At 38.1% G+C, this 10,879-nt stretch overlaps 1 protein-coding gene across 2 annotated transcripts; it reads left to right on the top strand.

Moving 5' to 3' along the window:
* The first annotated feature begins 1,052 nt into the window (after positions 1 to 1,052).
* Positions 1,053 to 9,244, top strand: stx7l (syntaxin 7-like). 2 transcript variants are annotated; one of them, XM_008398426.2, is made up of 10 exons: positions 1,053 to 1,124; positions 3,095 to 3,187; positions 3,295 to 3,364; positions 3,563 to 3,653; positions 3,853 to 3,990; positions 5,310 to 5,350; positions 5,443 to 5,533; positions 5,633 to 5,705; positions 7,225 to 7,307; positions 8,056 to 9,244. In XM_008398426.2, the coding sequence occupies exons 2-10, from the start codon at positions 3,103 to 3,105 to the stop codon at positions 8,149 to 8,151; spliced, it is 768 nt and encodes a 255-aa protein (XP_008396648.1). In that variant the 5' UTR covers positions 1,053 to 1,124; positions 3,095 to 3,102; the 3' UTR covers positions 8,152 to 9,244. The 2 variants fall into 2 exon arrangements, with proteins under 2 accessions (XP_008396648.1, XP_008396649.1); XM_008398427.2 differs by lacking the exon at positions 1,053 to 1,124 and adding an exon at positions 1,158 to 1,376.
* The last annotated feature ends 1,635 nt before the right edge of the window (positions 9,245 to 10,879 follow it).

Genomic DNA, 10,879 nt, shown 5'->3' with positions numbered 1-10,879 from the left:
TGAGACTATGAAAAAAAAACTCACAAAACAGCAAGCGGATATGCAGGGTGGTAAAGCACACGTTGTAAGGGAGGTCAAAGTAATACTTTGTAATATTTCTTGTTTCGATAATTATGTCTAAAAGATAAAAATCCAAGATTCAGTGTTTCAGAATCTTTTGGCATGAATTACTGCATGACTGCGGCACTGCTCAGGCGCTAGCAGCTTTCATGCTATGTGCTTTGTTAGGTCTGCTGTCTGTCATCTTCCTATTGACAGTACTCCATAAATTCTGTGTGGACTTGAAGTCAAGCCAGTTTGCTGGCCAGTCAGGCACTGTAACACGATGATCATTGAACCAGTTTTTGGTGCCTTTGGCAGTATGGGCAAGAGCCAAGTCCTATTGGAAAGTTAAATCACCATCTAAATGTGTTGCTTCAACTAAGCTTTCCAAGAACATGCCCTTTGAACAAGCAGCATATTTAGCAACGATCATTTGTGGCTCACCCTCCATGTGAAGGTTGTAAAAAAAAAACACTCTCCAGTATGTTTCCCATTGTGTAATTATTTCATTTAATGTAATATTTAAAACAAATATTGTAAACGAGTTCTAATATAAAAAGTAAAGACTTCAACTACAACTCTTATCCCCTACACTGCATGCTATAAAAAAAATTTTTGTTTAAACGTCACGAATTCATCTTGAATGGAATGTGCTCTGATCTTTCCCATTTTGTAGAGTATAAAGTCCTCTGTGTCACATTATATTTGTTGCCCTGTGAAACAGGAAGGCATGGATTCCCAAGTCTCGTATAATTTTTTAAACGTAATTTCATTCCCTCCATTTTTTTTTTTTTTTTTACAGAAATGAATGTAACACATGGGATTTTGTTAAATGTTCTACTTTGCTTATTTTACATTGATAAGCTTTTTTTTTTTTTTTTTAATGGGGCTTTATTTTATTACAATTTTTTTTTCTATTTGCTGCTCCTGAGATATTTTTTGTTGTTGTTGTTGTTGTTGTTGTTCCATTATTAAAGTCCAACCAAAACGATGATGTGATGGCTGAGCGCAGACGACATCATGTGACAGGGGAGTGGCTCCAAATCAGGAAACACACACCACAGCTGCGAGTCTCCACAAAGGTAAAGTGCTAAACTTCTCCAGAACCGAGCCGAATCTGGCAGTGACACAGCCCACATATTAGGATTAAAAACTCGCTTTTACATCGCCGCTTTATGTTTAGCAGCAAAACGAAAGTTAATATGTAGGCTTCGGCAAACTGAATGCAGGGTGGACTTTGTTACTCACTTTTGTACTCTCCGTGTTCGTGTCAGCTGTTAACGTTTGCTAATAATTGTTTCTACGTCTAAAATAACTGGTCTTTTCTATGTGAGGTAAAGTCGTTTTGAATTTGTCCCGTTTTCCTGAGATTTAAATCGCTCGAGTGATTTCCGCATTGCTTCTGCTCCCAGTGGGACACACTGACATGGCAAAAATGACACAAAATGAGACGTAAATAACGTCAGAGGAGAAATATTACGCAACTAAGAAGCAGAAAGGTTGTCTTAAGGTTTTATGCGACAGGTTAACAGCTGGTTCTCAGCAGGCCGGGTTCAGTTCCCTTAAGTTACAGGAAGTGTGCATGGCTGACCCACATTATGATTCCTCTGGCCCAACCCTGCTACACTGCAGCAGATAAATCCTTGAAACCAAACTAATCCTTACTTGTTTTAATTCAAGGAGCCTCTTTCTGTGGGTGGGCGCCGCCGAGTCTGTGTGCTTTAATCAGTTGTTTGCATTTTGTGTTGGCAATTTGCTTTGGGTAAACTCATGTTGTGTTATTGCAAAACGTAGTTTGTCTGGCTGCTGATTTCGAATAACTTTTATAGTACGTATTGACCGACTTTTATTGCACTTTGGTCAGCATTGCTGTTGTTTTTGAAGTGCGTTTTGTAATAAAGTGATATGCACCAGTAAGCCTTTTACTGACACAATGAAATCCAGTTTTTTTTGAGGTCCCGACATTCTCATTCTGATTTTATCTGGTTTAAAAGAAAAGTGAAATGTTGTGTTGTAGACGGGTTATGTTTTTTTTAAATACCCGAGACAGTTTGGAACAAAATGACCAAAACTGCTGAAGCAGGAAATGGGGAGAAGATGAAATAACCAGGTTTCACCCAACATATATTAATTTTTTTTTTTTATTATGAGTTCTCGTAGCATGATGGCCTTTAGAGAAGTTGTGTCAGTTTTAGCTTATTGTGGTATTCATGCAAAAATGTACAGCAGAACTGCATGATATGATTGTATTGATTATAATGGAAACAAAAACTGCATAAATAACTTACTGAATTTAACCTAATTTGTTATTTTGATTGGGGTGCACCTATTAATCGGCCAGCTGATTCATGATCAGACGATACTTGCATGTGAAACCGATCATATTTGAATTGAAATGAATTAAATTACCACAAAGCTGCTACATTTGGACGTTATTTTTTTTCACTACAAGGAAACCTAAAACTTTGGACACCTTATTGGTGTTGGCTTGTCCTCAAGTAACCTCAAACTTTGTGATAATGTAAAAGCAAACTACTGCTGTGCACTTTAATTTTGGTAAGGGCCTCAAAACAGACCTGCAGTCTAAACCCGTTGTACAGGTTTTGTTTGTTTTTTTAAAATGTCACAAACACTAAAGGAACCGACCATTTTAATTTAATTAATTCAGTAGTTCTCGCTCATGTGCAGTGGTAGTATTTCACAGTTATTGTTCAAAATAAGATTGGAACATTGACGATGTTTTGGGACGGTGTACATTAAAATGGATACGTTCAAAACAAAGACAAATCACAGAACATAATCAATTGGTGTCACCACAAAAAATGATGAAACTATTTCTTAAGATGATCCGCATACATCTGAAGTTATGGCTGGTATTAAACCACGGTGGACCCTGAAAACTCCCATGCATATTCCCACAGATGGAGGCTAAATGCTAAAAGCTACGGTCATGTGTTAGTCACGAGAGCAGCAGAGCGCAGTAGCTATGGCAATGAAATCTCAGCGTGACTTCATGAATGAGCTCTGATTGTGTTGCCGCGTGTCACCGCAGCTGTCGCCATGGCGTACCACGCTGGGATTCCGGAGGATCCCAATGTTTTGGTCCAGAACATCAGCTCCAACATCCAGAGGATCACGCTGCTGAGTAATGCAGACACGATTATCATCAGCGGCACCCTTGCTGAGGTCACAGCCGCTTTTCTGAATCACAGAATTTGAGATCGTGACGTTTATCTCTCCCTTCTTGCTCAGCCTCGGAGTTGCAGAGAGCGGTGTTCCTGCTGGGGACCGACCAGGACAGCAACCAGCTCAGACAGACGCTGTGAGTAATTTAGGCTTAGTTGGAGATGCTGCTTGTCTGTTTTTAAAATTATTTGACTAAAACTGCAGCTTAAAAGTACATTGAGGCACCACGGAAAAACCTACCCACACATGTTTATGTAGATAAAATAAATCCTTCTAACTTTGAACCACAATAGTTTTTTTTTTTCAAATAATAAATACTTTTTTTCTGCACTAGTCAACAAAAACAGCAGCAAGGCAACCAGCTGGCAAAAGACACCGACAAACTGATGAAAGTCTTCACTTCCCTTCCTATTGGCCCAGACCAGGTACACATTTTTAAATGGCTGTTTTCACCTGTGAGAAATCATAATAGTAATTTTTTATTTAGTTGGAGATGCTGCTTGTCTGTTTTTACAAGCAGCATCTGTGAGAAAACACCTGTGATTACTCACAGGTGTTTTCACCTGTGAGAAATCATAATAGTAATTTTTAATTTTCTCCTCTTTGTGTTTTTGGTGGCCTTAGCGGCAAAGGAAGCTACAGAAAGATCGGCTGCTGAACGACTTCTCCGCTGCTCTGAACAGCTTGCAGAAGACGCAGCGGCAGGCGGCTGACAAAGAGCGGGAGTTTGTCGCTCGGGTCCGAGCCAGCTCAAGACTGTCGGTGAGCAAGTAGTGGCCTCCTCACTGGATGGATGACCGTCGGAGTTTAAGAGCTAACGAGCAGCGTTCCATGTTCCTGTAGAGATTGCATTGTTTTAAATGTTCAAAGGGAATTCTTTTTAATCGAATTTTTAATGGAATTTAATGGCGCAAATTATAGTTTTTTTCTTATTTCACTGTCGTGAACATTGTTTCAGCAGCAAAGTTGTTCTCTTCATGACTTGTGCCCTTCTGTACATATAGTTGCCAAAAGAAAAAAAGAAATCAGAGCAACTCGGGAGACTTTTATACTGCAGTTTACATGCATGTATTTCACACTGTTGAAGAGAAACAGTGTCTTTGGATATGATGATTTCTTCAGAGGTGAGAACAAAGCTGGAGCAGAAACTCTTGAGGTTTATGATTTAATCTTACAAAAGTTGAAACACAATTGATTAAAAAAACTACTTTTAGCTCCGCAGCATGAGTGTTTTCAGTTTCAGACCCTCTGATGGTTGATATAATGCTGAACACGGGCAAACTCATGCAAAACGTATACTTGACGATACAGTGAATGTGTGTGTCCTCGTCCACAGTTAAGCTCTGGAACTGCTGGTTGAGGCTCAGAAACAAATCACCGATGTCTGGGAACTATCCTCATATTCTATGGAAACGGCTTGACGCAGATGTAGTTGTCGCCATGCCAATGTGATCGGATGGCCAAGAAAGCTACAAGTAGATGTCTGTTTGCTTTTTGCTGCTGGCACACTGAAGAAGAAGTACGAACCTGAAGTACAAAGTCCTCTAGAAAAAAATCACCTAATTTATCCCCCATCTTCCTGAAGATTTTACTGAAATGTGGAAATTGGACTTGACATCTAACCGGGCTCCCGTCACGGTCGAAACAAAAATAACTTGGCTCATCTTGCATCCCCTAAAAAAACATTTGTAACAATCTTGCATAACACCAGATGTATGAGAAGTTCAGTTTTATAAGCGGCTCTCATGTTTCCTTTCTCTCATGCAGTTCTGTGTTTAGACTCGGATTCCTTTGGGGGAGCCAACTTGCTTGGCAACTCTCTTCCCTCTTCGCTTATCTCACCAGACAGAGAAGCCTCTGTACCGACGTTTTTCATTTTAATAAGCAGGATCAGTGACTTTCTGCTTCAAGTAGCGCCTTAGGAATTGTACTGCTGATGCCACATGAGGGTTTATTTGATGAAGCATTTTGTAGAGATTACACCTTATGCTTACTGAATCAATGTTTGGCTTAAGGAAACTGCTCTCTGATCAGACTTTCAAAATAAGGCACATAAATATGTACTTTTATCTTTTTAACAGGGAGGTCAGCCTGACGACAGCTTCGGAAATGCACCTCCAAGGTTGAGTCAGAAGCTTTTAATAATAATTCATATTCCTTCTGCTGCTGCCGTTGTAGTTTAAAGTATAATTTTCTGTGCGTGTGTCAACGCAGTTACTCCCAGGTGCAATCACAAGCTGAGATCATCACCGAAGAAGACCTGAGACTGATCCAGGAGAGGGAGTCGGCCATCAGGCAGCTGGAGGTAGGATCCACACATGAAGCGAGCGTGACGCCTCAGCTCTGTGTGTCGACAGCCAAAGATGCGAGCAGCACCTCATTGCCTTGTGTTCTTTGAATTTAGTCCGACATCACAGACATAAACGACATCTTTAAGGATCTGGGCATGATGGTTCATGAGCAGGGAGACATGATAGGTGAGTATCAGGTACTTTTGATGTCATTTTTTTTTTCTGTTGTAAGGCTAAAGTACAAAAGCCCCTTGGTTTGTCGTTTACTCCCAGAAAATGTTATAACAATTGGCAGATTGCATAGAAATAAGAAAAAAAATGCATACCATAACCTAGTCCCATGGGTAATAGTACTTTTCCAGGTGGTGTGGTGGCGCAACCCATACATGGCTATACCTATAAGCAGAAAACGCATTCCCACATTTTAATCCTTTGCTTCCTGCTGATCCCATCTGGAATTTTTGTACCTGAAAATGTCAGTGTTTCCAGGTAAAATCCCAGTAGAGTTTAGCAAAGCTTGTTATTAAGACTTGTTCTCCCAAAGCTGAAAACTCTTTGCTGCAGTTATCTAACAGTGATGTTTGGAAAAAGAAACTCTTTCCATTTCCATCATCCCCATTGTTGATAGCTGGCAAAATAAATACAGGTCTTTCAGCGTATTGACCTGTGGCTTAAAAAATAGATCTTTGTGTGTTTGTACACAAAGAAACAGAACTAGTTAGACGTTCCTAGAAACTCTGATCAACTCAAAAAGTAAAATATAAATCAGAAAAGCCTCCCTTACATTTTTAAAAGGATTGTTAGGAGTTTCAGTATGTTTGGCTCTGCTAATTTTAAAACTTCCTTCTTCATGTTGGAGTTTTTTTTTAAATAAAAATTTTCAAATTGCATCTAGACCAGGTGTCAGCAACCTTTAAAACCCTGGAATCTATTTTTGTCTTCTATCCAGCTGAACAAAATTAGTTGATAACCAAAAAAAGGGACATAATACAAATTAACTTATTTTTACACTATTGGAATTTTTTTAAATTTTTTTTAATTAAAAACACATTTTATTTATTTTTAGAAAAATCATCAAACTTTTACAGGGAGAATGAATACATTTTCTTCATTTGACTGTTCAATTTTTTAAAATGGAAAACATTGTTTAAAAACGCACATAGATTGCACCCAGTAGACAAAAATTATGTCATCAATAGAATATTCCCGACAACAATGGCATCATTTTGTATTTCTGTTCAGGCCTCTGATCTAAACAAAGGAACACATGAAGTTACTATCTTATTGTTCTCCACCACTCTCTTATTGCTTCAGCATCTGGATCACTAAGATCTATATCATAAGAGTTGAAAGTTCATCCAACTCGTCCAATATATTATCAGCAAACGAAATGCTGAGATGTTGCATCCAAGCTCTTCTTTGTGATTTCGATTTTGCACACACTGAAATTAGGATTTGATATATTGTGCAAGTCCTACTGATTAAAATGCAAAGACTAAATCTGTGTGGTTGCTGATGTGTTGGCAAAATAAAATTTGTTGGCAAAGCTGATTTTGTGTGGTTAGCTCACTTGTCTTCTCTTCAGTGAGTCTAGGAAATTTAGAGTTAATGAAGCTGGTTTATAGTTTGGGATTATGTCCAGCTCTAGTACCTAATATGATGTGAAAACAGCATAAATATGTGTGCATGTTTTTGTGTTTTGCAGACAGTATAGAAGCTAATGTGGAGAGCGCAGATGCCCATGTCCAGTCTGGCCAACAGCAACTTGCAAGAGCTGCAGAATATCAGGTGAGGTATTAAACAAGAAGAATGTGCATAGCTGAGATAAATAGCTCAGAAGTAGCTTTTAAATATTAGAAACATCAGTTTAAGATCGCTTCTCCCTCCATAAGAGGGGAGACCTGTGAAGCAACACCATTAGTCACTGTGATTTCATAAATAGCGGCACAGAAAAAAAAGGAAGCTTGCTCACTTCTAGGTACTGTGGATGATCCATCTGCAGGATTCTTAAACAGTCTGAAAGCTACAAAATGTTACTTTTATTTTCAAGACATTTGGGTAAAATTTGAAATGTTCTTTTGAGTTTGTGCTTCACTTATTAATCATATTGGAGTTTTTTCATGAATACAAACAGGGAATTACATTGCCTTTTTTAGCCTCTTGATCATTTTAGTTCTGGATTTTAAATTGTTGTTGGGGGCGAAAAAGGATTTGAAATTTCAACCTGATCTTGTGAAATTCTTGCATCAATTAGCACAAAGTGATTTAAAGATCTTTGAATTTAAACTCAAATGAACCCGTTTTCTAAATGTGACGGCTCCAAAGTTTTTGTAAGGATGTGGAAAACAAAACCAATCAGCTCTTTACCACACTGGTTGAATCGGACGCAGGTTTGAAAAGCAGATGTTAAAAATGTGGAATTTCAAAATAAAGGGTAAAATATGTATCATGTATTTTAATAATAATTTAAAAAAAAACTAGTTTTGATCCTTACAATCCCCGAGAAACTTTTAATTTTCTTGCTTCCTTTTTTCAGCGGAGCTCCCGGAAGAAGATTTGCATCCTGCTGATAGTGCTGGCCGTTGCTTGTGTCGTAATAGGACTTATTATTTGGGGCGCTCTCAAAAAATAAGATCTTCCTCTTATTGTTGATGTCGTCAGACAAAATATGAAACACAATCCCTCTCATCCTGAGTTGTCTCTCCATCTTACCCTCTTCGGCCTATTACAAAATCTGTTTGCCTTGTTTTTGACAGTGATGGTAGTTTTATTGTGAAGGGTGGCCTTAAGTGAATCATTTGATTTAGATGACAGTGTTAATGTTTTTTTTTTTTTGTTTCGTTTTCCATTTTATTTCATTTAATAAGTGAATCCACAACTATTTTCCAAGTCTTTCCTTCAAATTTAATGATTATATAGATTACAGATCACGTCTTGATAATAGTAATATGGAGGGAAGTTGATCATCCTTCTCGGTGCTTCTTCCTGTCAGGTTATAAATGACAATTTCAGACAAACCAAATTCACATGATCACCTAATACCTGTTATGCTTCAAGTTAGAAATGTGCACGGCAACTGAAATGATTTAGAGAACGCACATTTAGCAGATTGAGCTATATTTAACACGTTAAATTAAATTGAAAATATAACGCCGCCTAACATTCCAGACAACAGAGGTGAGATTTATTCCTTTGGCTCTTTATTTCCAATCCAAAAAATGTATTTAAATAAGTTTTTGTTGGTCAAATAATGTATATACTGTCCATCCTGTACATAATTCAACTGGTGAGGGCTGAGCAATTCTGAGAAAAGTTTTACTTTGTTTTCCCCGTTTTTTTTGTTGTTTTTTTATGTTTGTGGTTTATTTTAACCCACTGACATTTGACACTCCTGTGCACCTTTACAATATATATATATGTTTCTGGTTGATTTGATCTCATTCATTTGTAAAGGAAATTACTGTAGTTCAGTAGAAGTTGTGTGATAATCATTTATTGGACTGCTACCTATTATTCGCTGTATCTTAAACTGTACATGACCAATTGCAAACTCAAGCCAAAGCCCATGAAGGCCTGGTATTTTATGTACAGTCTTGTAATAAAAGACAGACATTAATGCTACAGTTTCAGAAATGATCTAATGCCTTTGTAAAATCTTTATGCGATGTATAGTATGGAGGTTTAAGATCTGATTGTAATTCTCAATAAATTACAGTACAAAACGAGTGCAGATTCCCTCTCACTGGATGGAAAAGCTCTGTATGGTATACATACGGGTTTCATAACCACCTCCATCTTCTAAACCTTTTTTTTCTCAGCTGCAGCCTCTCTGACTGGACCGTTGAACTTTGACATCAGCAGAGCTGTGCATGGCGTTCAAGCAAATAAACTCTAGATACAAGAAACGTCCTTTTGTTTAGCTGATTTTGATCTTTTTTTTTTTTTGTTTGTTTTTTAAGCACAGTCAGTCCTCGCTAAACTGGACCTGTCCAAAACCCGCATCTGGACTTTAGGTAACTTTCTGTGCAGCAGATTCATTTGTTCCCAATCATTTTGGAATATTTTGACTCTGAATCAAATTGATTATTTTATTACTATAACAATCCTGTGGGATGACATTGCACAAAGTGTAACTATCCGTGGTCTATTAAATGTTACTTCTCCCTTAAAATTAATCTTTTTTTAATAACTACTTTAGCAATGTCCATAACTACTCTTGCACAAATAACGACAGAAAAACGTACGCACCAGACACGATCTGAAGCACAGATAAACTCTGTTTTCTAATGTCAAACATTGATCACAAGATGTACACATTTAAAACAGATTTAAGATTTATTTCCTGGTGCAATACTTACTCATATTGCATCGCGCAAAAACCTCTTAAACTACTTGGAATTTCTTTGTACAAGCCGACGTTTAGATCAGCTGCTCTTTAGGCTCCTTGAAGGATCTTTAAACTTTGACATTTTCTTTCTGTGCATACTTTGTACTTGACTTTTATTTTTTTTACATAATGTGCAGTGTACAAATAATGAGGCAAGTAGACAAGGGAAGATAACTGATACTTTTTCTCTAGAGGAAGTATGAAGCATCTGAAAGTCTTGACTGGGAGAACGGGAGAGAAAAAATAGAAAAATGTCCTCAGAGACACATTAACCAGGAAGGAGAGGTGACTATAGTGAACGAGTTCAGCTCAATAATTAAGGTCGAGGAAAGAAATTAAAATTTTTGTGCAAGGCCTTGGAACGAAGCCGCTAATAATTCTTTCCGTTTATCCATTCGGGTTTCAGAGAGTTGGAAACCACACGGCACATTATGTCCTTTCGTTGTTTATTGTATGAACTGAATGAAGTAATGGCCAACAGAGCACAGGCCGAGGGAACAGCCTGGAGTTGTTACCTCATGCATGTCAGAGCAGACGGTGTTGGAGTTGGACTTGGACTTGGAAGCAGCAGGCTGCCGTGACGCTGGGGGGAGAGAACTTTCCTTGGCAGGATGAGAGACGAGGTAGATTTGGATCTTGAGTTTGTAAATACAGTTTGGCGTCAGGAGGACGGGGAATAATTTCTGGGGTCAAACTTAGAAAGTTGCAGGTTGTTGCGAAGAGCTGAGCAGGATTTTCCATTTCCAACCAAAGTTTCGCAGCTTTGTGGAAGCTCAGGAAAGCTTTTAAGGAGTTCAGAGAGACAATTTTCGCATGTTTATTTTACCGGATAATGTGCTAAAAGTGGAGGGTAGGACTGGAATCACAATACGTAAAAAGGTGTTTATTTTTGGAAGTGTGATAAATTACTGTCTTTCCAAAAAATGCCCTGGGGAACCACAAACAATCCCAGGAGCTGGACTAATCCCAGACA

The sequence above is a fragment of the Poecilia reticulata genome, linkage group LG21, assembly GCF_000633615.1.
Source record: "Poecilia reticulata strain Guanapo linkage group LG21, Guppy_female_1.0+MT, whole genome shotgun sequence".
NCBI lineage: Eukaryota > Metazoa > Chordata > Actinopteri > Cyprinodontiformes > Poeciliidae > Poecilia > Poecilia reticulata.
The sequence above is the reverse complement of the archived record's forward strand: the minus strand, read 5'-3'. Positions and strand labels throughout refer to the sequence as shown.